Source organism: Sphaerodactylus townsendi, linkage group LG06 (genome assembly GCF_021028975.2).
Source record: "Sphaerodactylus townsendi isolate TG3544 linkage group LG06, MPM_Stown_v2.3, whole genome shotgun sequence".
Lineage (NCBI taxonomy): Eukaryota > Metazoa > Chordata > Lepidosauria > Squamata > Sphaerodactylidae > Sphaerodactylus > Sphaerodactylus townsendi.
In genome coordinates this window covers 102,465,053-102,492,181 of record NC_059430.1, presented here as the reverse complement: position 1 = coordinate 102,492,181, position 27,129 = coordinate 102,465,053, and the positions used below count along the sequence as shown (strand labels likewise).

Here is a 27,129-nt window from a genome sequence, read left to right as displayed (position 1 = left end):
CAGTACTTTCCCCCTCCATTATGTTAACCCACACTTGTACTTGAGCCAATATACCAAACTGGGGAGAGGGATGCAAAACAGGAGATCTTTATGTTGTGCCCTCTCCAAGAAAGACTAGGTTTCAATCAAGACAACCCCAGTGTACCTTTTCAGTGCCAGATCATCACTGATAACAATTGATAACAATGACAGTCTCTGAGGATATGCAGAGAACACCCCTCCATACTTCTCTGAGCCTGTTAACTGCTGCTGTATCTAGGATTGAGGGTAAGAGCACAGCAGGAAAAAACTGTGATCGGAGATAGAGAGAGAACCGAGAATCTCAGCAAGACGTTCTCCTAGCCCTTGATAACTTCTTGGGCAGAAGGTGTGAGGGTGCTAGAAATCAACCCTGGTGTTGAAGGATACCTTCTTATGCAGGATGTGACCTTGGATATGCACCCAGAGGGGCGGAGTCAGCTGTACATGTTTTTCTGCAGTCCTTCTCTACATCCCTTGTGCAGAGACAGAAGGTCCAGTGTGATTCCCAGCGCTGCCAGGCTGGGACTTGTCCGATGCCAAGAGGCACCATGCCCAAGCACTTCTTTTGGCCTTGGCCTGAGTTGGCAGGCACAATCAGGCAAGCAAAGACCTCCACCTGGAGCTTTTGGCAATGACTGGCACTTGTCTCAGCCAGTCAGGCTGAGAGCTGAGCCAGTGGCCCCTCCCTCCTCCAAGCTAGGAGGGGCACATAGTGATACAAGAGGAGGCGGAGAAGCGAAAGCACAAGGCAGAGCAGGTGGAGAAACACACCAAGCAGCAACAGCAGCAGCATCAGAAGCAGCAGCAGCAGCAGCATCAGGCGGCCTCTCCTCTGGTGGATGGCTTAGGCATTCCTCCTCCTGCAGCTCATCCTTTGCACCTGGGGTTGGTACCCCCCCCTGGGGTCAGGCAGACCCATCAAGGTAAGCAGCATCCCAGTGACCCCACAGCCCCAGGCGTCTGGGAGTAGCATCTGGGGGCGGGGGAGGTGATAGGATGCTGTTTGGAGGCAGGGCAAACCCCAAACCTATGCCATTTAATTATCGTCCCCATGGCTGCAATTAAATCCCATCTTATCAGCACAATCCCACCTTACTAAAGGGTGATGTTTTCTTGTAGGTGGCTGGGAACATCACAGTGTCCCCAACCCCCCTAATCAGAATTCAGTAAGAAAAGTTGTCCTTCCTAATAGGAGGGGGGAGTCTGTTTTTTTTTTATTAAAAGGTTCTGATTGGCTGGTCATCAAACCCCTCTGGCTCACTTCCCCTTGGAAAACCTTGGATTGGGAAGAGGTGGGATGTTTATAGCGAGGAGGGAAAGCTGTCAGCACATGCTCAGAGACATACTTCCTTCGTATGCTTTTGGGCTCTCTCGTACCTTGCTTGTTAGTCTCAGAGCGTTTTGTTCTTCCCCTGCAGCCGATTCCCCTCCAAATCCCTTTTCTCACCTCAATCTCCTTTCAGAAAGAGACGGACTTTGTCAATTTGGGATCTCCGTTTTTATCAAATCTCCAAGCGGCTGGCAGGGGAGGCGGAAGAGACGGGTTCTGCCTTTGGGAACTAGCAGATGGACAGAGGGAGGGAGCAAGAGAAGGAGGTGGGGTATGATGTGGCCTCCTCTTGGCATGGGGGGGAGGGGGAGAGAATTGGCAGCCTGACAGTTCTCCAAAAGACCTGAAAAGGGGAGGCCTTTGTGCTCATTTTGTGCAGATCCCTAACATTTCACTCTGGTTACACCTCGTTCCCACAACCTGTGCAGAAGCCCTCACACTGCCCCCCCCCCCCACATACCAAAAGCTCTTCTGGGCCTTCAGTGGCCGGCCTGGCCTGACTGTAAAGTCCAAGTGCATCTCTCCCTCATGTGGAGATTTAACTTCTCAACACCCAGCAGAGGATGTTGGTTTTCTTGCCTGCCTGCAACCGCAAGATTTCCAGCGAAACGAAATAGGGGTGATTCGCTAAGGACAGGAAACGGATGAATGAGGACCATTCAGTGGGATCTCTCAGATTGTTTGTGATCAGTTGTCAGAATTGGGTCTCCTCTGCGGATGCGAGAGGCAGGGGAGGAGAGGGTGCTGTCTTGCCAGTCAGACTGAATGCACGGAGAGATCCACAGACTGTGTGCTCAAGAGGCGATGTCCAGCCGTGTCTTTAGGATTGCTGTCCAGCTTGCAAAGAATCTTCCAAAAGTTACCTGCCCATTTTCTTTTAACCAGCACCCTGGCCAGTGTTAAATAGTCACTTACCCTAGGTTGCCGGCTGCCTAGAGGAAAAAAATGCCCTTGAGAAAGGCTAGATGGGATGCTGTCTATCTCCATGCCATGAATAGCATCACCTGCCCATTTCTGCACATTAGGCCTCACTGCAAGGCATGGGACGTTTTCTCTAGGCGTGCCAACCTTCAGGTGGGGCCTGGAGGCTTCCTGGAATTACAGCTGATCTCCAGCCAACAGAGATCAATTCCTCTGGGGAAATGGCTGCTTTGGAAGGTGTCCCCCTATGGTATTAAATCCTGGTGAGGTCCCTCCCTTCCCCTAGCCACGCCCTCTCAAGGCTTCATCACCAAATCTCCGGGAATTTTCCAGTTTGGAATTGGCAACACCACCAGTAAGCCATTGGTGGCACACTGATGACTTTAAAAGGGCCAAGGGGCAAGTTCTGTGCAGGTCTCATTTGCTATAGGTGGCCAGGGAGATCGCCAAATGGAAGCCCACTGTCTGTGTCTTTGTAAAGCTAAGGAAAAGGCCTCTCATTTATCACTTCATTCTAATCCCACGCTTTCTGTTGGGGGAGGACCTTTCATGATGGCTAACGAAACTTAAGAGCACAACAGGTTGCTAAAGCCACTGGCAGCAGGAAGAATTTTTCCAGTAAAAGCGAAAGTTTTTTATTGATAAAATCGGCAAAAGTTTAATAATAAAGTAGGGTTTGCCGACCTCCAGGTAGGACCTGGAGATCTCCCAGTGGAATAACCGATCTTCAGGTGACAGAGATCTTTTCCCCTGGAGAACATGACTGCTTTGGAGGGTAGACTATGGCATTATGCCCCACTGAGGTCCCATAACCACCACCAAAGTCCAGGAATTTCTCAACCCAGAGATGGCAACCCCACCACAAATCTACCATCCAACCCAGAATCAAAAACAGACAGAGCAGGGCAGGTTCCACCCTCATCTCGGCTCAAGCCTCACATTAGGAGTCCACAAATGTTTATGAAAACAGGAAGAGATTTGGCTGGCACCTACAGATCAATAAGCACAGTGTCAGGTTGACATTGGGACTGGTGCTCTATAATGCTCCTATCTCCACCCCACCATAGTAAGATAGAAAAGCTATGGTGTGGATAGGTGTGGTGGATTTTGTACAGGATAAAGCTCCACGGGGGAAAGGTCAGAGCTCAGTCCCTTCATCATTTGAAGAAGTGCTAGTTCCTCTAGGTTAGTCACTGCCAAGGAGCATGCGCAGTGGGCATTTCTGGGGCACTGTTGCCCAAATTCACCCTCTGTGGATTTTCCAGCTCCTGCACAAAGAGGTCTTGGGCTGGGGTGACTTCAGCTCCGATTCTCCCTGAGGTTCAGCATTTTTACTCAAAAATAGTCACCCTGACCTGAACGACCCAGGCTAGCCTGATCTGCTCACATCTCAAAATCTACGCAGCGCCAGAGACCACCAAGGAAGTGCAGGGTTGTTTTGCAGAGGAAGGCAATGGCAAACCACCTCTTTTAGGCTGTTGCCTACGGGGTCACTCTGTCGGCTGCCACATGATAGCCCATTCCACCCCCGCCCCAATATCTGCCAATGGTTTCAGTGGGAGCTCTGGATATGTCTGCTGAAGATTGCTGTCTTAGGCTGTCCCCACGCCTCCCCCAAATGGAAAAGGGAGTGTGAGAGCTTCTTTGCTGGCTAGGGGGCCAAAAGGCAATTTGTGATTTCAATGCCAATTTGCAACCCCCCCCCCCCCAAAAAAAAATAGCTTTGCTTTCACCACTGTAAATATGAAGGGAAAGCAGACATAATCAAGAGGCTCTCGCTTGAGGAAGCCTAAGTAAAGATGAGGGAGAGAAGGAGGGGGGAAATGAGTAAGCAAAGTGAGAGAGGCACGAGCAAATTTTACAGAGAGGGCAGAAGACCCTCAGTCACGAGAAGCCCTTCCCTGTCTTTTGATGTACTCTTTTCATTGGACTGTGTGAGCAGGAAATGCATACATGGTGGGGGCTGCTTTTGTGTTCTTGGAAAGGTAGCAAATTTTCGAATGCTTCTGGTGACCCAAGATTGCAGATCATAGAATCATAGAACTGGAAGAGACCACAAGGGCCATCATCCAACCCCTTGCATGCAGGATGTGATATATTTCCCATGGAAGGATTGCAACAAAAGACCACACACACACACTCACCCAATTGCGCAGTAGAGTCTTCATCCATCAGGAAGGGCTGTGGCTCAGTGGTAGATCATCTGCTTGGCATGCGGAAGGTCTCAGGTTCAGTTCCCGGAATCCTCCATTAAAAGGACCAGGTGATATGAAAGACCTTCGCCTGAGACTCTGGAGAGTTGCTCCCAGTCTGAGTGGACAATACTGGACCAATAGTGTGATTCAGTATAAGGCAGCTTTGTGTGTTCTCATCCTCCAGATGGTCCTCCAATCACCTGGTCCTCCAATCCTGTCCTTGGTGATCCAGCAAACCAGGGAGGACAAATGTGGTCATCCTAAGCATAGATGAAGTTCTTTGGAAGGTTCAAAGCACTTCACACATCTTATCTTGCCAGCCTTGCAACCATCTCAAGCAGACTGTGCTCCAAACATTGCTGATAAGGATTTAGAGTGGCTGCTGAAAGCTGGTGAGATTAGAGTAGAGGCAAGTTTTGGACCAGGGAGGGGCTTCCTGACCATTCATGCAGAGAGGATGTGGCAGTGTCTCTAGCTGCTGCTTGGTCTTCTAGAGAGATGGGCTGTTGCCTCTACGTTTGAAGCAGCAAGCCTGGTCTGCACAAGCACATCTGAACCTTTCAAGCTGGTTTGTGGGCTTCATCCGGGGTTTCACCCATCCTGGATGTGCAATGTACAAATCTGTTGGGCAGATAAAGCAGAGTAGTTGGTCATCTCCCATTGCAAGCTGTGCTGTCCTTCTGTGTGTGACTGTCTGTAGTTGTTTATCGAGCTTAGTGAGGCCACTGGTGTTAAAAGAAATTACTCCTATTGCTATAACCTTTTCCCTTTTCCTGTGCCATCGTTCAGTTTGGGGGGAAGAGGGGGGGAGGAACTCCAGTTATTTGAGACTGCAGTTTTCTCTGCTGAGTCATAGGGTTCCTGCTAGAGTGCAGCTAAAACCTCACTTACCTGCCTTCCATTTTTGACAAGTCACGCACAAGGCCTGGTGACTTTTACCAAGCTCTTGGCTCCTGTTTTGGTTTCACAAGCTGCTCTCCCTCACGATTGCAGAGAAAGAGTTGAACAGGTGAAGGCTTACAATACATGGCAGGTCTGAGTCAAAAGATGCCGCGTGACACCACTGGAGTTCAGAGAACTTCCTGCCTTCTCTCAGGTGCTCCCTGGCTTCTTGCCCCCTCATCCTCTAACCACCCTATGTTTTTCGTCCTCTACCTCCCCAATCCAGAAATGCCCAAGCCACAAAACAGAATACAATATTTTCCTTCTTGAAAGGGAAAAATAAACCCTAAACCAGGAGTGTCGAACTCATTTGTTACAAGGGCTGGATATGACATAAATGTGACTTGGCTGGGCCAGGGGTGGAGGGGGGTGGCTGCCAGCCCAGATTAGTACCAGGGGGGGGGGCGTGCCATGACTGTTGATCCTACAGTGGGCTTGCTAGCGCAGAAGGGACTGGGGGGATGTGGTTGGCACTGTGGGGGCTGCCTCAGCTGGAGAGTGCTATGAGTATCACCAGCCCATATCAGCACTGGGGGATGGTTACCTTGGCTGGCCAGCCCACAGTGGCCTTGCCAGACCAGAGCAGCACCAAGTGGATGCCTGGACTGACAAGCCTGCAGCAGGCTCACCAGGCCAGATCAGGAGCAGCTGGGTGTGTGTGTGTGTGTGTGTGTGTGTGTGCGCGCGCGCCCGCGCCTCAGCTGGCTCGCATCTGGTCCCCAGGCCCCATGCCTACCCTAAACAAACCAAGGGGTTAAAGGCAACACAAACAATCCTCTTCAGCAGCTGGGAGGGTCATGCAAATGGGAAGGCTACTACAGCAGGTCTCCTGTTCTCTCATGCAAAAAAGGTTATACTTTGCCCCAGGTGGCACAGAAGGCCTGTGTATTTGACCCAAAGAGAGAGGACAGTTTGATTTCAGTGGGAGGCCTGCTGAGGCAAAAGCGTCTCCTCTTCTGCCCATGCAAACAACAACGCACATCTTGTTTGAACTGGGCTGCATGCAAAGTCCCACGGATGAGTGCTTTTTGCCTCTTTACCATCATGTGTTAGCGAGCCTAATTTCAGCCCTGTTTTGGATGACCCAGACTAGCCCAATCTCATCAGATCTTGGATGCTAAGCAGGGTCAGCCCTGGTTCGGGCTTGGACGGAAGCGCAAAGTCCAAGGAAGTTCAGGGTTGCTATGCAGAAGCAGGCAATGGCAGACACCCCCCTCCCCAGTTTGTCTTTTGCCTTGAAAACCCTACGGCCACAATTCGGCTGCAAGCTGACAGCTCTCTCCATCACCAATTTCCGCACCTTGTCAACTGGATGGAGCTTCTCTGAGTCAAGCACAAACCAGCAGGATTTGTGCCCTGGGTTGAGCAGACATTTATACCCATTCCCAGAAAACAAACCCACTTGGGTGGCAGGAGGCAAAGTGAGTGGGGCAGGGATGGAAAGGAAGCAGCATAAAGGATCCTGTGCAACAACAGGGTGTAGCCAGGGAAAAGCCAGGAGGCATCTCAATGGCTCAAATGTGGAAGAAGCGGAGAGCTGCTCCACAGCTTCTATACCAGGGGTCTGCAACCTGCGGCTCTCCAGATGTTCATGAACTACAATTCCCATCAGCCCCTGCTTCATTCTAACGGAGTGTGCCACACAGCTGGCCAGCATAGTCCATGCGGCCAGCTTCCTTCGTGACTGCAAGTGGGGTGAAAGGATTTGGATGCTAAACCTGAACAGAGAAGCAGTCTGTCTGGGGATGCAGTTTTACTCTCAACACATTTTCAGCAGGAAGCATCCCACCCCAAAATTAGCCTCAAAAACACGATCTCTTCCATTTGTGCTTGTTTTTCTCAGCTTCTCCTTCATTGTGATTTCCTATCACAATGATAGGCAGTGTGATGTAGTGGTTAAGAACAGGTGTACTCTAATCTGGATAACCACGTTTGATTCCCTGCTCTGCCACTTGAGCTGTGGAGGCTTATCTGGTGAACCAGATTAGCTTGTGCACTCCAGCACATGTCAACTGGGTGACCTTGGGCTAGTCACAGTTCTTTGGAGCTCTCTCAGCTCCACCTACCTCACAGGGTGTTTGTTGTGGAAGGGGGGAAAGGGAAAGGAGATTGTAAGCCCCTTTGAGTCTCCTTACAGGAGAGAAAGGGGGGATATAAATCCAACTCTTCTTCTTTCTTCTTTGGCATTTACGTTAAACTGTCCAACAGCTGAGTTCATTAAAATCAATGCAAAACACTTTGCAAAGGAAAAAATGTGGGGGGTTTTGTTCTGGTTTTTGTTTTGTTTTTTTGCAGGGCAAATCCCTCTTGGATCTGACTGTTAAGATGCAATCTAGCCCAGCATCCTGTTTTCTAACCAATGCCCCCGGGAAGCCCCTAAGCCCGATAGCAACAGCATCCCTCTTTCCAGCATCTGTCTTTGAGATATATACCTCTGATTATGGAAGTTCTATTTAGCATTTTTTTGTTAATCCAGTCCCTCCCCTCCCATATCTTGTGGCAGTGGGTTCTGTAAATTAATTAATAGGAATATAAAGAAGCAATTTCTTTTATCAATCCTGTTTCTGTCTTAGATGGCTAGCCTGATCTCACCAGATCTCGGCAGCTGGAAAGGGCTGGCTCTGATTAATACTTGGCAAGAGACCACCAAGGAAGTCCAGGGTTGCTGCACAGAGGCAGGCCGTGGCAAACCACCTCTGTTCATCTCTCGCCTTGAAACCCCTATGGGCCTGCCATATGTCAGCAGTGACTGGCTGACAATTTCCACCACCCTCCTGATCTTACTGGCAATCCGCTTCATTTGATAACCTCCAGTTCTAGTCTCATAACAGATGGAGAAAAATTCTTTCAGTGCAGCAGTCGTGATTCGATAACGCAGCCCTTTTGTAATCTATTTTTGTTCAGAACCCTTCGTGCTCTAGCCTTTCACAATAGGGTAGATGTAAAAACCACTTGATAATTTGCATTGTCCTTTTCCCTCTACTAATTATTTAATCTAAGGCTTTTAACGTGACACTACCTCTTTTGCAAGTGAATTTAAACTTTGCTAAACATATGTAAACACATGAAGCTGCCTGATAGTGGGGGAGTTGAGCAGGATTCTGTTTAGCCCAATCCTGGCAGCCTACTAGCTCAAGAAGAGATCCTTCTTAGATCCACCCCCCGGAGCTTTTTCTAACTGCAGGTATTAGGGGTTTATGTATGCAGGGTCTGTGCCTTTCTTCTGAAAGAGAGGCCCTTCCGAAATGTGAGTTGAAACAAAGCACCAATCTCAGTTTTGCAAGCCAGCTATGCAAGCCATTCTTTGCAACGTACATTGTTTAAAACACTAGAAAGCTAGCGTAAAGTGACTATTTTGTTGCAGAATATAGCTCATTTGCAAAAAAAAAAAAGGGGGGGGAGGGTCTATTAGAATGTTTACTAAGTAGAATCATGAAGACATATAGGAACAGTGCTTTGTTTTCCATACTGGAATGGATGAAAATCTCCATGTGGCTGCCCTAATTTGGGAGGAGGGGGCTTCATTTTAATGACTGGCTAAATAGAGAGGTAGGGAAGGGGATGGAATGCCTAAAAGTTCCCTCTTCTGGATTCTGAAAAGATGGCAGGTGTGAAGAAAGAGTAAAGGGGGGGTGGGTGTTCTGATTTATTTACTTTATGTTAGCTATTTATACCCCACAGTTCTCCCCAATAGGATCCAAAGCAGCTTATAATTTTTTTCTCCCTTCTTCATTTTATCCTCATGAGTGCCCCGTAAGAAGGTTAGGTTGAGAGTATAGGACTAGTTCAAGGTCACTCTGCAAGCTGCATGGACGAATAGAATGGAAGAATAGAAATCTGAACGTGGGTCTCCCATATCCAAGTCTGACACTCTAACTGCCACGCTGGCTCTTGTTTATTGCACGGATTTCTTGCTGATCCTGTACCAAGACCATTGTGGTCTTTCCTCTCCCTTGATTACAGCACCATCACCCCAGTTTAGGGGAGGCAAGGTGCTTAAGGGGCAAGCCTCCAGCCTGTCTCTGTGAGCATCACAGTCTATTTCCTCTGGATGTCACTTGGTTCCAAAATTAGAGGAAACAAGTGCAGCTTGAAGTACTTCCAGAGAATCTAATACAGTAAGTTGCTTAAAGGGGAAGAAATGTGGATATTGTTTCTGTTTCAAGTTCTTTTCCCAGAAGATCAAATGATGTAACCTTGTGTCAGGAGTGGTGTCTTTCGGCTGGAGCAGTAACAGATCCCTGGAAGTAGGAAACAAGGGGAACATGGAGACACACAAAAACGAAGGAGTTGGCGGGTAGCTCAGGGATGCTGGCTGCTGCCGCTGAGAATAATTTTGCTACAGTGCAACTGTTGTCATGGCAACCTCCTCAGTACCAGTTGCTATATGTAATAGGATAATGAGATGATTGCCCCTCCTTTCCCAGCTCCTGAATCTCATCCTGAAAATAAACACCCCAGTAAAGACTTAGGAGGGGGAGAGAGACATTAAAGGTCCAAAACACTATGTGAAGAATCCTCTGGTGTAATCTTTATATTACCTTGAAGAATCAGTTGCCAATGCAGTACAAAATTTATAGGAACAGTATAGTAATACCTTAATAAGGACTGATCAAGGTTCACAGTGCTGGATGTAAGCTTCAGACTTGCATGGAATTCTTCTTCCTGCTGTGGTCTCAGAAATGCAAAAGAGGAAAAGAAAATACTTTGGTTCATATAAAATAATAAGAAAAGGCTTCGGTTTGTACAAAATAATAAAACAAGAACACAGTGCCCTTGAGCATGTGTAAACTGCAGTTCATATGACACTGCCTCATACGAAGTCATAAGACTGCTCTATCTAGCTGGCTGTGGTCTGCACTGGATCAGAAGTCTTTGCCAACCAAGGCAATGCTTGAAAAATCAAACCTGGGATCTTCTGTATGCAAAGGAAATGGGATCTTCCTCATTTTTTTCCTGTGCAGGGCTACTTCATACATAAAGATAGTAGAATATTAAAATAAAATCGTAAAAACTAGCACCATAAAAGTATTAGTTTTTTTAAAAGGCAAAAATATAGAACAGCATAAAACAACATCTGGCAGATTTAAAAGATATCAATAAACCCGTTCTCCAGCTAGAACAGTGGTTCTCAACCTTCCTAATGCCACGACCCTTTAAAACAGTTCCTCGTGTTGTGGTGACCCCCAACCCTAATATTTATCCATTTTACAGTTGGAGAACACTGATGCAGAGAGTCTTAGGCGACTCCTGTGAAAGGTTCGTTCAACCCCCAAAGGGGTCACGGCCCCCCAGGTTGAGAACCACTGAGCTAGAAGAAATCTCTAGATGGTGGAACCACTCACTTTAAAACCTGGGTAAAAATAAAGGTTTTGTCCTGGTGACTAAAGGGAGATTTCAAGCTGGCTTCAAGGGGCAGGGTGTTCCAAAGGTGAGGTGCCACCACTAAAAAAGCCCTGCCTCTGATTGCCACTTCACTCACTTTTGCAGGTGGGGCACAGAGAGCAGGAATTGTACAGAAGATCATGGCTGATGAGTTGGACTCTTTTCCTTTGGCCCTCCAGTCACATCTGATTTGTGCAGACCCCTAGTGGGGTTTTCAAGGCAAGAGAAGTTTAGAGGTGGTTTGTCACTGCCTGCCTCCGCGTTACAACCCTGGTATCCCTTGGTGGTCTCCCATCTAAATATTAGCCAGGATTGCCCCTGTTTAGTTTCTGATATCTGATAAGACCCACCAGCCGGGGCTATCAAGGTCAGGGCAGCTGGTCATTAGAAGGAATCTAAAGCAGCAAGGCAAGAGATCTAAGCCTATCCTAACAAGAGCAGGCTGGCAAATATACTTCTGCCAGACAGGATGACAAATAAAGTTCTTCTGCCCCTTCTCAGAACCTTCATAGGAACTGAAAGGCACTGGGATTGATTGAAGGGCAGGTCACTGCAGAGTGCATTTGGGCTGAGGTTCAGAAGCAAACACTTTGCGCAGACTAGACTATACCATCCCATAATGGTGAATGCAGCCTGTATCCAGGTTGGCAATGTTGCATGCTTCCCACTTGCTACTTGTGCAGGACCATGAGCTGTGTAGGATGGGAAATTCCTGCCTGGGACCACCTGAGTCATGAGGAGCAGTTTGCTCAGCCCTTTGTGTGTGGCCTGAGTTGTGCAGGATGACAGCCAGGGGCTGGTGAGGAAAAGGGGAAGGAGCAATTCGTGAGTTTGCCAAAGATTTCCTGAGCAATGCTAATGTCTGCAGGGGAGATGCGGACATTGCTTGTAAACACAACTCTGTGCATGTGGTAGAGAGAATTTGTACACACAAACAATGAATCTCCCCTCCAAACATGGTGGTGTTCCATAGAACCACAGAGTTGGAAGAGACAACAAGGACCATCAAGTCCAACCCCCGGCCATGCAGAAATACACAATCAACAGAGGATGCGCAGTGAGTCGGCAGCAAACTCATCCTATGCAGAAAGGAAACACCAAAGAAAGGGGGCTAGAGGAAGAATCTCTTCTGCAGGGCTGATGCAGGGGGCTGTACACTTTGGGGATAGTAGGGCAGAGTGACCCAAGAGCTGTATGCAGACACAAGCAGTGTGGTGAAAATGAGCAGAATGTAAAGCAGATGTGAACACGACCCACAGTTCACCTTTGCCAAAACCTTTACCTGTGCTCTTGTGACAAAAAAAGGCCTAATTTACAGGAGTCTGTGCTGAAATAATAAAATGTAGTCACCCTTTAAAATGGCGCCAGACTTCTCTTTATTTCATTTTTGCTGGGGGCTGCCTGCAATTACTTGTTTGGAAGGGAGCAGCGCTCTGCACGTGCTTGGAAGCATTATTTTTTTGCCATCATCACAAGGCCCAGGCATCCTGTGGCTTGGCCTTTGAACGGGTGCTGGTGGCTCAGAGGTCTCTAATGCTGAGCTGTCAGCTGCTCAGGAAACTGGAGGCATTTTCAGTCCAGCTTTTAACCAAAACTTGGCACTAGAAGAGTCAGGGGCGTAATGCCCATTGGGCAAGGTGGGCAGCTGCCCAGGGCATCACCTTGTGGGGGGCATCAAAATGCAGGGTTCATTTTTGGGTATTTTTAGTTTGGTTCAGGGGGGCCAAAGTTATGGACCCTCAAAACTGTAGCTCCCATCTCCTATTAGCTCCCATTGGAAACAATGGGGGATGGGGCACCCCCTTTGGGAGTCCATAACTTTGGACTCCTTGAGCCAAAGCTCACCAAACCTGGGGGGTAGCACAAGGACAGTCTCCTGATGATATGCTGAAATTTTGGTGCTAATATGTCTAAAAAGGCACCCCCTGCAGCACCAATGTCCTGGTGCAAAAAAAAAATTCGGTCATGGTGGAGTGGCCGCCCATGGGGAGGGGGGGCATCCAACTCAGGTTTTGCCCAGGGCTACCGTTTGCCCAGGGCTTCCTCGTTACGCCCCTGAGAAGAGTTTGGATTTATATGTTCTCTTTCTCTCCTCTAAGGAGACTCAAAGGAGCTTACGATCTCCTTTCTCCCCCACCCCCACCCACACCCTGTGAGGTGGGTGGCGCTGAGAGAGCTCCAAAGAACTGTAACTCACCCAAGGTCACCCAGCTGGCATGTGTTCGAGTGCACAACCTAATCTGGTTCACCAGATAAGCCTCCACAGCTCAAGTGGCAGAGCCCAGCAATCAAACCCAGTTCTCCAAATCAGAGCGCACCTGCTCTTAACCACTGCACTACTGGTATAGAGACAATCGAGGAAGTGGGTGGCCAAGGGCAAACAGGCACAGATCTCTGGTGGGGACTGGGCCTACTGGGGCGGGGGGCTAATCCTCTACCGCCAGCGTGGGTAGGGTCACCTGCACGCCTTTGAAGGAAAGGAAGGAAGAGGAAGGAAGCAGCGCGCCTGCCTCTCCACATGCTCGGGGCTCCGCGCTTGCCCACCTCTTTTGCACTCCGGAGGTTCCGCTAGCCTCGGCCGCCGCCCTCCAATTAGCTCAGGAGCGACCGGCCGGGGAAGGCGCGCGGGAGCCGCTTGCGGGGTAAGCTGAGAGGTGCTGCGGAAGGAGGGGAGATTCCTTCGCGGGACGCCGGGGCTTGGGGGCGGCCTTGGCCGGACCGGGTCCCTGGCTGGCGGGGCTGCGCACGTGGGCGCCCGAGGTCGCCGGCGAGGGCAAAGTGCGTGGTCGCGACTCGCCGGCTTTCAAACCAGGTCGCTTGTGCAAGCCCGTGGGAAGGAGTGATTTGGCCTGGCTCAGTGCGTGGACGATCCCAGACCTTGTGAGGCGCTTTTGGTGCATGCGGTCGGGGGTGCATTGCTTGTCCGTGCCCTTGGACGGGGCTAAGAAGGGGGTGGGGAGAGTCTCAGCCACTGTCGCGGAGTGTCCTTCGCCCATGGGTCAGTTTTTAGCCTGGCCTGGGGCACGGGATAATGCCACCTCTCCCTTGCCCGCCCCACTTTATTTCTACCTGCCTCGTCGGGCTGAGCTGTGGTACGGTAACGGACGCGACTGGAATACGAGGCTGGCTCACAACATCTTTGGGTGGGGCTGGCAGCGTTTGACTCGCTGCCGGCCAGGAAGGGCTTCACCTGCTGGCCCCAGGTTCGGTTGTTGAAGGCTTGGCTCCCTTTCTGTTCAGTTGGCAGTGCCCATCTGCCTTTCCGTCTTGCTAGGCTTAAGGCTTGCCAAATGCAGAACCCTCAATAACAGCTGCTAGCAGTAAAAATTCAGTGCGTAGAACAGACAGGTTGGCATGGCTGTGGGTGCTGTGGTGGAAGAGAGCCCTGTGCAGCCGGCCAGTCCTTTTCCCGCCCTCCCCAGCACTAAGTAGCTGCTGTCAAGCAACGCAAAGCTTTACCAGCATTTATCTCTATGCCATGAAATGCTTTGCCTGCCATTTCCTGTATGCCCAGCTACTCTTGAAAGCTCAGGAGCAGCCAGGTCATGCGTTCTGGTCCATTGGCAACCCTGGCACAGTGATGGATGTGCGTGCACACACTGTGCAGTCCTCCAGATTGAAGAATGTGGCGCGCATGCGCGCACACACCCTCTGTGCAGTCCTCCAGATTAACAACTGACGTGTACCCCTTGCAATGCCTAGAGTAGAGAGGATACCAGTGTTTTGGAACCATTGACACATTGCTTTTTCCCCCCCAGAACCAACAATGGGCAAACACAACAGCAAGCTGGCCCCTGAGATGTTAGATGATCTGGTGAGGAACACAGAATTTAATGAGCAAGAGCTGAAGCAGTGGTACAAAGGCTTCCTGAAAGACTGTCCTACGGGCATCCTCAATCTGGAGGAATTCCAGCAACTCTATATCAAGGTATGGGGCTGGGGCTGGGAATGAATGGCTCTGGGGATGCTCTTGCACAGTGCCCTAAAGACACAGCCTGCATGAGGAGCACATAATTGGAGAATGGTCAAAATGTGTGAATTCATTCATCTAGAACAAGCCTCTTAGTATAGTGTTCATTGCCACCTTGGCACCTTCTAACACCTTTCACGGTGCTCACCAAGTGTTGTTAGAAAATGGGAGCTGCCAGATGGGCCTTTTGAGAGCCAGTGTGGTGTAGTGGTTAAGAGCAGATGGAGTCTAATCTGGAGAACCAGGTTTGATTCCCCACTCCTCCACCTGAGTGGCAGAGGCTTATCTGGTGAACCAGATGTGTTTCCACACTCCGGCATTCCTGCTGGGTGACCTTGGGCTAGTCACAGTTCTTAGGAACTCTCTCAGCCCCACCCACCTCACAAGGTGTCTGTTGTGGGGAGAGGAAGGGAAAGGAGATTGTAAGCCACCTTGAGTCTCCTTACAGGAGAGAAGGGGGGTATAAATCTTCTTCTGTTGCCCAGCTGGGCTTCTGATTGGCAACAGGGCTGCCTTAATGTATGGGTATGCTGGGCGTTTGCTCCAGGGTCCCATGGGTATAGGGGCCCCATGTTAATCTATGTATGTTGTGACTTGTTGTCAGTAAATAATCAAACACTATAAATATTTGTTATTGAAAAATGAACATTTAGCATGTGTTTTACTAAAGATAATGAACAATATTAATGTTAATTTTTGTGATAACAAGTGGATGTTGGCATTTGCCTCTGATTTAGTGTCACGGTCACCTCTTGGAACCACACCAGCATGTTTATACACTGATTTTGTTGGAAGTAACAATAAATATATGTTTAATGTTATCAACCATTTTATTCCTGTGAGTGGTTGTGTAGGTAGGAGACCCAGTGTACTGTTTTGCCCAAGTGCCTATAATGCTGTTAAAACAGCCCTGATTGGCAGTGCAGATTCTTAAAAGCGTTGCTTTGGCAGCAGCTACCTCCACAGCAAACAGTATCTTCATTCTGTGACTGAATGCAAGCTGTGTGTATACAGCGAAATATTTTAAAACAATCAGTTCGTTTTTAATGGTATGAGTTTCTGTCTGAAAGGTCCAGGAGTTATTATTGGAGTTATGCAAAGCTCACTCCCTGACAGAAGGTGGCTTCACCTTCTGTGGCACCCATTTTGTAGCTGCACCCACCACTTTGTGACGAAACTTCAAAGGTGCTTGAAGGCACCAAAAGGTGGGAGATCCCTCCCTTAACTATTTCTGTTGCTTTTTTATCGTATTTTATCCTGGCCTCCCTGCAAGGTGCAGCATACATAATTCTTCCTCCTCCCACTTTATCTTCACAACAGCCCTATAATGTAGGTTAGGCTGAGAGTGAATAACTGGCCCGTGATCTCCCAGTGAGTTTCATGGCGACTAGGGAGCTGAATCTGAGTCTCCTGAGAGCTAGCGTGGTGTAGTGGTTAAGAGCAGGTGGGTTCTAATCTGGAGAATTGGGTTTGATTCCCCACTCCTCCACCTGAGTGGCAGAGGCTTATCTGGTGAACCAGATGTGTTTCTGCACTTCTACATTCCTGCTGGGTGACCTTGGGCTAGTCACAGTTCTTCAGAACTCTCTCAGCCCCACCTACCTCACAAGGTGTCTGTTGTGGGGAGAGGAAGGGAAATGAGCTTATAAGCCACCTTGTGTCTCCTTACAGGAGAGAAAGGTGGGGTATAAATCCAAACTCTTCTTCTTCTAATCAGACATTCTTAGCTGGTTGCTTGGTTGCAGTTGTTGCTGACCTAATTGATGGGCAATACTTATCTGACCAGTCCTTGCCCAACCTGTGAACAGTTATGTAGTAATATCTCTTGTCAGGCACTTGCAGATGTTGCTAACAGGACCACCCATCTCCTGCCTTCTCTCCCTTCAGTTTTTCCCTTATGGTGATGCGTCCAAGTTTGCTCAGCACGCTTTCCGCACGTTTGACAAGAACGGGGATGGGACTATTGACTTCCGGGAGTTCATCTGTGCACTCTCTGTTACATCCCGGGGAAGCTTTGAGCAGAAGCTGAATTGGGCCTTTGAGATGTATGATCTAGACGGTGATGGCAAGATAACACGCCTGGAGATGCTGGAGATCATCGAGGTATCTAGAGGGCAGCAGGGATGTTACCTATGTATGCATTTCCTTGGGACCCTTCCTGTGCAATTTTTATTGGTGGCTCAGCAGCACGCAAGAAGGATTTTGTGCCAGAATGGGTAGTTATCTTCCCAAGGACCTCTGTGTGCTGTCCCTAGTCTCCCAAGGACCCTGTCTGGCCTCATGGAGGCATGTCTGGCTTTTACATCTAGAAAGAGAGTTTGGCCCTTGTGCTTGGCTTGGTAGGTGCTCTCCGCCCACCCACCCCACCCCGCCGCCCCCAATAAGGGAGCTGTTAAACTGAAATTTGCTGAGTGGAGGTGGTGACACCCATGAGCATAGATAACTTTAAGAGGGAGTCAGGTAGATTCATGAGGAGAGGCCCATCAATGTCTTCTAGCCATGGTGATTAAAGGGAGCCTCCAAATGCAGAGGCAGCAAAGCTCTGACAAGCACTTTCAGGAGGCAGCAGCCAAGGAGAGCCTTGCTTTATGCCTGCTTTGGTTTCCAGGGCAACTGGTAGGCCACTCAGTGAACAATATGCTAGACTAGATGGGCCTCTGTTCCAATCCATCAGGCTCTACTTAGGTTTTATTTACTAAGATTTTATTTACTAGATTTTATTTACTGAAAGATTTGTCCCTTGACTTTCCTTGTGGTTCAAGGCAGCTCGCAATGATAGTTAAAAGGAAACTGGACCCCAAATGCCTCCTTCCCTCCCCTCTCTTAAGAGATGCCTGGCAAGTGGGCAAGCTTTGTGGTGACTCCTGAAGATCCCTAAGGAGAAGCCCATTTCACAGACCTGGAGCCAAATCAAACCAAACTTTATTGCAGTCATAGGCCGTTTCCCCTCTCACCCTTTGATGCGCGCTACTCGCGGCAAGTAACACGGGGTCCAGCAGCACTCCCCACTACAGGAGCAGCGACAATGCAGCTGCCCCGATTCTTCTGCTCTCATGCCCCCTCAGCGCGCATCATTTCTGGCGCTGTTCGAAACAGAGCCTTTTGAAGAAACCCGCAGGGAGCGCGGGGCAGTGGGTAGCCCAGAGGGCTCCATTTTACTCGTCGCTTAGTGACGTGACCCTCCCATCCAATCAGGGCATGGGGGGCATGTGCAATGTGTGCAGCTGCTTTTAATTTTTTTATTTTTAACACTAGGAATCCACATCCGCATGTCGTTTTGAGTGCACATGGGCATGAATGCATATTGTGTGTGCATAAATAGACATGGGTTCCTCGGGAAAGCGTGGACACGTCGATTCGTCCATTTAAAAAAATTCTTAAAAAATCTGCCGCAGCACAAAGCAGCAGCCAATCAGGACACCCCCCTGAGCGGATCATGGGGAGTCCTGCCTGGCTGCTGCATGACTGCCACGTTCATTGGACCAAGGGACAGAAGCTGCGGTGGGGAACAAGACCCCGCACTCAAAAGCTGCGATCCAAAGGAGCACACTTTGCCTCAGCGTTATTTTTTAAAGTGGGGAAACGGCCATAGACCAGAGCTGGATCCATGGTGGAAAAGACCTGGGCTCTGGTCGATGACAGCCAGGCCATCCTTATCAGTCTGGCTATCTGAAGACCATAGTTGGTGCACAGGAACATATGGACAGAAGCTGTCCTTCAAATATTTGGGTCCCAGGTTGTCATCTTATGCCCTTCCCCTCCATTGTGTTTTGTGCTGCTTGGCCAGACTGTAGCAAAGAGGCCCTCTTCTCTTCTCTTCCCTCTTCAGGCTATCTACAAGATGGTGGGCACTGTCATCATGATGAGAATGAACCAAGATGGGTTGACCCCTCAGCAACGTGTCGACAAGATCTTTACCAAGATGGACAAGGACAAAGATGACCAGATCACCCTGGAGGAGTTCAAGGAAGCTGCCAAGAGTGACCCTTCCATTGTTCTCCTGCTCCAGTGTGACATGCAGAAATAGAGGAGTCAGGGGCCTGGCATGCAATCCTGCCCTCCCCTCCCTGGCCTTGCGTCTTCTTATCCCTTCTTCTCAGAGCTGCAGACTCCACCCCTGAGGCAGGTTGGGCTTTCTCTGCATGGCCTCTTCCGCCCAACCGAGTCCCCTAAATGAACCACCTGACATTGACAACACATACAAGTTATTTTAGGCAATATTCTTGAGCCTTGCCCCAAATCTCTATCAAGTTTGAATCTTTATCTCATATCTGCTGACCCTAACATCTCTAGCGCCAGCCATCTCATCTTACCCCACCATTCATCCTCTGCTTTTTTCCCCCTGAATACCTGCCAGTCCCCAGGACCATGCCAGCAAACCTACTTTTGGTGGCCTGCCTAAATCCATGATTCTTGATGCAAGATCTTGTAATCCTCAAGTTCTGCTTGGCTGCCCAATCTCTCTAACACGATGGAGCCTCTCTTCCCTTTGGTGACCTGCAACATAATTTTGAGACATGGCCCTTAATGGCACATCTAACGTGTTCTTTCCCTTTACTCCACTTCCCTCCCCCCCTCCTCATTTAATTACTTCCCTCCCACTTCTTGTTGCCATGAATAACCAAGAGCAGATGTAAAACATCTGTCTGTAAATTGAGGAAAAGAGATCCCAGTGACTCCCTTCATGCAAAAGGGTGATAACTTGCTATAGAAGGAAGTGTTACCATTGGTCAGAAGTGGCTCAAAGTAATTGTAGTGGTTTGTCAGAAAATATACATTCTCTTGTCCTTACGGACACTTGAATATCAATCAATCAGTTGAAGATCCCTGTGCTAAGGAAGGGTGGAAGAATGTGCTTTCCAAAAGGGCTAAAAGAGTTAGTGGTTGGCAAGGGGGAAATGCTGTTGGGTTCTGGTAACCCCTACCCAAGGGATTTACTCACCATCCAGTGAGACAATCTAGTTTGAGCGTCCCCTCCTTCTTAAAAATTAGCCCTGGTGCATTTTTGTTGGTGGCACTGGGAGCACTGTGATGCATCGAACTTGGGGATTGCTAGAAACTGTTATTTCTAGGGCTAAATCTTCAGAGCTGGAAGAACGTTCTTGCATTCTGAAGGAAAACAGTAGTTTTGCTTTTTCCTCTTCTGCTCCTGGGATGAATCGAGAGTGCACCAGGGTGCTTTTGGAGCACAGTTGAAATTGCTGGCTGGCATTTCTGTGCTGACCTTTCTCTGAGGGCTGAACCGGGATCCCCTAGTTGGCACGCTGCTTCTCTTTTACCCCTTCCTCACCTGGATTGTGTTTGACCCAGGGTAGATTGGCTTTGTGGAGCTGTCACCCGTCACTCAACCTGATTCTTGCCTGCAACTGTAATGAAAACCAGTGTTGTCCTGGGTACAATGTAGGTGAGTGAGGCCAAAAGACAGCAGCTCCAACATGGGAAGAGCCATGTAAGAAGCAGCCCTGAAGAAGGTGCTCCTTGAAGTTCATGAGCTTGAGATGACCGAGAGAAGGCTGGTGGAGTGGGAAGGAGCTTGACTGGTGGGCTCTCCCACAGGCTGACCCGCACTGCAGGGGGAAGGGCCTCCAGACCAGCATTCCAGGAGATCACAGCTAAGCTTCTCCTTCCCCTTCCCTCCCAGCCCTGCTACCTCTGCCCTTCAGCATCCCCCTCCAGGACTGAAGATTATGCTTGGGTGTGTGTTCAGTCTGTTTGTTGTGGTTTTGAATATTGTAATAATTGTTTACAAACTGTGGTGTTATATTTTTTTTTAAACTGGGGAAAAAAATAAAATGTGTTCAACTTGGTGGCTTCTTCTTGCCTCTGGGCCTTAACAGTAGAACTGGGGCTTATGGAAATCACCATCGAATCATAGGCAACTTAAGGCTACCCCGTGGGATCTTCAAGGCGAGAAGGCTTGCCTGTGCGTAGCAAACCAGGACTTTGTTGGTGGTCTTCCATTCAAGTACTAATGGAGCAGTAGTGGTATAGTGGTTAAGAGCAGATGTACTCTAATCTGGAGGAACCGGGTTTGATTCCCCGCTCTGCTGCGTGAGCTGTAGAGGCTTATCTGGGGAATTCAGATTAGCCTGTACACACCAACAAATGCCAGCTGGGTGACCTTGAGCTAGTCACAGCTTCTCGGAGCTCTCTCAGCCCCACCCATCTCACAGGGTGTTTGTTGTGAGGGGGGAAGGGAAAGGAGTTTGAAAGCCCTTTGAGTCTCCTTGCAGGACAGAAAGGGTGGATATAAATCCAACTCTTATTTTTCTTAAAGAGGGCCAACCCTGATTAGTTTCCAAGATCTGATGAGATTGGGCAAGCTGGGGCCATCCAGGTCAGGGCAGCGATAGAACTGGCACACCCTAACTTGGAGAGCGGGTGTCTGTAATGCTATAAATTAGCTGAGGTTTATAAAAAAAATTATTACTGTGGTTCAGTTTTCCCATCCCTTTCAACCACTCTCTGTTAGTCTCTACCTCTCTGGCCCATGAAGGAACAGAATTTCTGAGTCTGGACTTGGACCTTTTAGGACAGTCCTCCCCTACAACACCAGCCAAGCACATTTCTTTTTTCCAGACTGGTGGGAGGCTAAAATAGAAAGCAATCATATATTTGACCACTAAACTACTCCAGAACCTGCTAAAATTGAAAGCAATAATACATTTGACCACTAAACTACTCCAGAACCTGCAAGCGGTGGAAGGGAGCCCTGTGAGTATGACAGTTTGACACATCTGTTTAACACAATCAAAAAAGGTTCAGTTTGGAGGAGGAAAAGGAGAAACAACCCCTTGGAAACAGAAGAGTTTTGATGGTTGCAAGTACCAGCAGACGTATTACTGGATCAGCATCTTCCTAAGAAAGTTCAGAATTCAGTTCCCACAGCCGTTCAAGCATTACTCTGGCTTCCCACGAAGACAGAACAAGCTCCCACGATCATTCCACCTCAGAAAAGGGTAAGTAGGACACAAGAATTAGTGTATCACATGTATTCAAAATCCACACATCGTATGCATTCCCTTTTCAAGAATGCAAGATTTCTATTTGGCTACCTGGCCCCTCTTGGCACCAATGAGAACTAACAGCTTTCACATTATTAAGGATGAAGGTAGACATTCTAACAGTGCATTCTTAAGCCCAATAATGTAATACAATCCTTTGCATTTTACTGCAGTTTAAATGTGAAAAGAGTTTGAATGTGTGTTTCTTGTAAACAAGTGGTTTCCTGCGATACACAAAATGCACCTGCCGTTTAAAATATCTTCACTCTGAACTTGCTGCCCCCTGTGTTAAGCTAGTGAACTTGTGCACAAAGGCATAATGAAGTAAATCTATTAATTTTTACAAATAACGATTTCACTGCTGAAGAGCGCTTAAAGAGAAATGTAGAACTGAAGTAGCCGATGTCTTTCTTGACTTTAAAAACAATTCCACCACCACCCTGTACCATAGCCTCCATCTGTATGGTTGCAAATCTTTTAAGTAAGGCCTGGAGATCTTCTGGAATGACAGCTGATCTCTCTAAACCACAATGATCAGTTTCCCCAGAAAAGATGTCTGCTTTGGAGAGTGGTGGATTCTATGTTATCCCCTGCTAAGGTCCTATCTTCTCCAAATGTCACTCCTAAATATCTAGGAACTTATCAACCCAGAGTTAGCAACCCTATCGGTTATAAGCTAGGTTGCACCTCCACTTTTGAATCCGCTTATGTCTGTTTTCCAAAAGACTTTTTAAAGTGGTGTGTGTGTGTTTGTTGGACAATGTGGTGTCCAGACATAAATTGGTGCTGTTTTAAAAAGTGAGTATTGCTGCCAACATGTGAGCCAAGGAGTAAGGCCTGGTAACAGCAGTTGCAAAGCTGGGATTGCACCACGATGGGTGAAAAAGGCTCTCTGGTAGGGTTGCCAGGTCCCCCCTGGCTACTGGTGGGGAACGGGCGTGGTAGGGCGGCAAGATCCAGGCTTGAAAACACCTGGAGATTTGGGGATGGAGTCTGGGGAAGGCAGGGTCCTCAGTGGGGTACATTGCCACAGAGTCTACCCTAGAAAGCATCCATTTTCTTTGGGAGAACTGATCTCTGCAGTCTAGGAATAAGCAGTAATTCTGGTCCCATCTGGAGGCTGACATCCCTAGTCGGTGGGCAAACGTTACCTTGCACTGAAGCCTTTTACAAAGAAACCTGTGGAATTGCTGCTGCAAGACTCTAGAGGGCACTGGAAGCCAACCGGAAAGCCCGTCTGGTGCAGTTTTTGCTTTCTCAAGGTTCCTACTGCTGAGATCCCCTGTCGCTTGGTGTTTTGTTTGTGTGCGTATTCATGCACTCATGCCTTTGGAATTCTAAAGCTGAGTTGTTGCTACAGTGGACACAATGAAAGGAAGAATAAACTACACCTAGCTTTTGTTTCTGAGACTAGTCTGCACTGAAGGTAGCAAAACGGTTATCTGAATTCAGCAGGAGTACAAAGGAAACGGTCTGTGGAGGCTGAGGGCAGCAATGGGTTCCAACTTGACTGGCCTCCCTTTCCCTGCCCCTGCATTGCAGAGGGTTGGACTTGATGGCCCTTGGGGTCTTTTCCAACTCTATGATTCTTCCCTTGTCTTTGGATGTTCTTTTATGCTTACTATTCCTTCCCAATCGACTTCCACCTATTAGTTAGCCAGCAGAAATTGGGCTGTGTTGATGTATTTTATGTTTCTGATTGATTTTATTTGTATATGTTGGAACTGTGAGCTGCCCCTGAGCCTGTTCATATCAAATAAATAAATCCCTCTGAGGCTTGTGCTAACCGTGAAGAGTTCCTATGGTTCAACCCCTTTACCGCATGTGGTTTGTTCAATCAGCATTCTTCCTGCTCTAAAATGCCTGTACATGGTGGATTCCCCACTGAGAAATTGAGCCGGATACACTCCAGTTCCAAAAAGATACAGCAACTTTTTATCACGGTTTCTCCCTCCCCACTGCAGCGTGCATCTAATAAGGACTGTGAATCAGCCCCCGGGACAGTAAAAAAAAGTTCCATCTCCAGCAGTTAGATAACATCTGAATTTTTGGTGTGAAAGAAGAGGCAGGGGTCAAGGATCAGCACAGTCATGTTTCCGCTGACTGGGCTCTAGCAGTCATCTTTCTTCCTTTAACACACACGCACTTGGAGGAACAAGAAACCAAAATCCCAGCAGGTATACAGAACTGACTGCATTCTCTAGATTCCTGCCATTATCCATAAATGTGGCTTGTGGGGGGTATTAAGGGTCTCAGGGTGCTTGATTCTGTGCCATCTAACACATTCCGTCTTCTGTATAAACAACCAGGCAGTAGATCCAGTAAGACCGCCCAGTTTAAGATCTTCATTTGTCTTTCCTTCTGCCTCATTTCCCCCACATTTGCTTCACATGACAAATGCAATGTGCTCATTGTCAAGGAACACAATTCCTATTAGTAGCATCTCATAAGAGTTCCACTTCCCACGCCCTTGTCATTAAAAAGGCCCTGGCATGCCTGTGGCAGGATTGTACCCAAACTGCCTTCCCACCCCTGCAACTGTTGGTCTGAGTACCTTCCATGAAGGCAAATTCAGGTGAGTAGCCATGTTGGTGTGAAGCAGCGTTGAATTCAAGTTTTTTTCACCTTGTGTGGAGATTCTCACAGAATGCTCAGAAGATGGCCCAAAAGTGGATTTGGGAACTGTTAACATGATAGGATTTTGCAGGTGGTATTCTGTAAAAACAAGAGCCCCATGGTGCAGAGTCAGGACTGCAGTCAAAGCTCTGCTTACAACCTGAGTTCAATCCTGACGGAAGTCAGTTTCTGGTAGTCAATTCAAAGTTGACGCAGTTGATGCAGGGACGGGGGTGGGTGGGTGGGGGGAGCATGATAGCTATGTTTAGATATTTGAAGGGATGTCATGTCGAAGAGGGAGCAAGCTTGTGTTCTGCTGCCTCAGAGACTACTAGGACACGGAGTAATGGATTCAAGGTGCAGGAAAAGAGATTCCACCTAAACATTAGGAAGAACTTTCTGACTGTCAAGGCTGTTCGACAATGGAATTCACTGCCTCAGAAAATGGTAAAGTCTGCTTCTTTGGAGGTTTTTAAACAGAGACTGGATGAACATATGTCAAGAGTGCTTTGATTGTATGTTCCTGCAAGGCAGGGGGTTGGACTTGATGGCCCTTGTGGTCTCTTCCATGATCCTTCTGAGGTCGGTAAAATGAGTGGCCAGCTTGCTGGGAGTAAAGTGTAGATGACTGAGGAAAGCAACGACAAACCACCACAAAAACATAGTCTGCTTAATAAACGTTGTGATGTGATGTCACTCCATGTGTCAGTAATTACCTGGTGCTTGCCCTTAACTCTTCAAACCCAAAGCTTGCCTTAACTCTCAAAACCCAGTGAGTCACCCCATAAATAATTTTATTGACTAACTTCAGACTGACCCTCCATTGCGATGTGTGAGTGTGACTGCCCCCTACACCCTGAGGAAAAGTGGGCAAGTCCTAAGAGCATATCTGTAACTATAACTTGATGTTATAAGTCTACCAACCTTCAGATAGAGTCTGGAGTTCTCCTGCAATCACAGCTGATATCCCTACAGAGATCTGCCCCCCCCCCCCCGGAGGAAACATCACAGGGGAGATTTTGGGATTAAAGCTATCTATTCTGGTGGCCATCCCTTCTCCCTCCCTGTGGAAGTTTGCTTGGCTTTTTGTCATGCAGACACCAGGCAAATTTCAATTGCCCAGACGTTGTGCTAGTTTTTATCTTGACCTGGAATTAAATAACTTTATCCACAGTTTGCTTTTGTTGTCTCATTTCTGGCTGACTCTGGCTTCATGCAATTTTATGCTGCTCATTACATTTTTCAAGAGAGAGGCTCTGTAAAAAAACTGGGGAAAGATAATCTGCGCATTCCAGGTAGAGACTGGAATTTTCTTCCCAGAATTACAGCTGGCTACCAGACTATAAGGAGCAGTTTCCTAGCATAACATGGCAGCTTCGGTATACCATTCACAGGTGTCAAACTTAGGCCCTCCAGATGTTCATGAACTACCATTCCCAGTAGCCCCTGCTAGCATGGCCAATTGGCCCTGCTGGCATGGGCTGATGGGAATCATAGTCTATGAACACCTGGAAGGCCTGAGTTTGACACCTTTGCTAGATTTTAGGTGAAATCCCTGCCCAAATTCTCCTTACCACAGGCACTGCCCCCAAATCTCCAGGTGTCTAAGCTGGAGTTGGCAGTTCTAGACACCCCCCTTCCCTATCTGTAAGTATGCTGATGTTCTAGTTATCATTAGCTGTGCACCCATCAAGAGCGGGGTCAGGATAGCCAGTAGTGATAGTGCATCTCAAGGCAGGGTGTCATTTGTGTGGCTGGCTGTGTTGGTCTGTAGCCTCATAGTCATTTTGGTGTGATTTTCTTGTGATTGCTCTTTTGCCTCTCTTGTGAGCTGGTCAGAGAGACAGGTGATACATACCTAAAAAGCTTGGGTAATTCTAGTGAGATGTTTCCGTCCTTCATAGTATGATAATGCCTGTTGGGGTTGATGCAAGTGTGAAGAGCTTCAGATGTGCCTGAAGCACAATGACTGCCCAGCCGGGCAACCACAGCAGAGCCTTTTTCATCTGCACTGAGGGAGAAGAGGCAGGTTTGAAACTCCAGCAACTCTCTTTTCAGAAGCCCAGCCTGCTTGCTGAATGTCTATTTTTAAAGGGCCTGTAACTAAATCGCTTGGCTCGGAAAGCTGTATCTGCAATGAGCATGAGCCATGGAAGATCCTCTCCCTGGGTGGGTCGGAGACATTTGGCCTACTTTCCAAAGAGGAGGTAAATCCATGCCTGGGCTAAACCGCTTCAGTTTACAAGTGGGAGCTCCCAGGTCTAACATACTCTGCCTCCTATGTCTACCCCCGCCCCCCCATACAAAGGAAACTAGGCTAAGAATCCTTTCTGAGTTTTCTCTGTGTGAAGAATTATACGGGTAGAGGAGGATTCAGCAGTGTCTGCCACCCCTCCTCGGTAGCTTTGAAGTGGTATAGTCCAGATACAGGTAGACCATCTCAGGGCTGGGTCTGGATTTCCTGGTGTTTCCTTTTTAACAAAATGCAGCCATGGAGGCTTCTAAGTGGATCAGAAGATCTTCTCCCCTCCACCATCTTCTCAATCACAGCCACTTCCAGGGTTGTTAACTCTGGGTTGGAAAATTCCTGGAGATTTGGAGGGGGAGCCCGGGACTGGTGGGATTTTGAGCACATCCTCCAAAGCAGGCTTTTTTCTCCAGAGGAACTGATCTCTGTGTTGTGGAGATCCTTTGTAATTCCAGGAGATTTCCAGCCCCGCCTGGAGGTTGGCAACTATTTGCCCT

At 48.3% G+C, this 27,129-nt stretch overlaps 1 protein-coding gene across 3 annotated transcripts; it reads left to right on the top strand.

Moving 5' to 3' along the window:
* Positions 1 to 741: 741 nt before the first annotated feature.
* On the top strand, positions 742 to 20,570 carry HPCAL4 (hippocalcin like 4). Of its 3 annotated transcripts, none has more exons than XM_048500964.1 (4): positions 742 to 944; positions 14,553 to 14,722; positions 16,652 to 16,867; positions 18,594 to 20,570. In XM_048500964.1, exons 2-4 carry the CDS (start codon positions 14,561 to 14,563, stop codon positions 18,789 to 18,791), a joined length of 576 nt encoding a protein of 191 aa, XP_048356921.1. In that variant the 5' UTR covers positions 742 to 944; positions 14,553 to 14,560; the 3' UTR covers positions 18,792 to 20,570. The 3 variants fall into 3 exon arrangements, with proteins under 3 accessions (XP_048356921.1, XP_048356922.1, XP_048356923.1); XM_048500965.1 differs by lacking the exon at positions 742 to 944 and adding an exon at positions 13,287 to 13,436; XM_048500966.1 differs by lacking the exon at positions 742 to 944 and adding an exon at positions 13,560 to 13,674.
* Positions 20,571 to 27,129: the final 6,559 nt, after the last annotated feature.

Excerpts from the sequence above, each read along its gene's own strand:
- HPCAL4 (XM_048500964.1), top strand. The coding sequence starts at position 14,561 with ATGGGCAAACACAACAGCAAGCTGGCCCCTGAGATGTTAGATGATCTG. Across the intron at positions 14,723-16,651 it reads TCCAGCAACTCTATATCAAG|TTTTTCCCTTATGGTGATGC; the intron begins GTATGGGGCTGG and ends CTCTCCCTTCAG. Across the intron at positions 16,868-18,593 it reads AGATGCTGGAGATCATCGAG|GCTATCTACAAGATGGTGGG; the intron begins GTATCTAGAGGG and ends TTCCCTCTTCAG.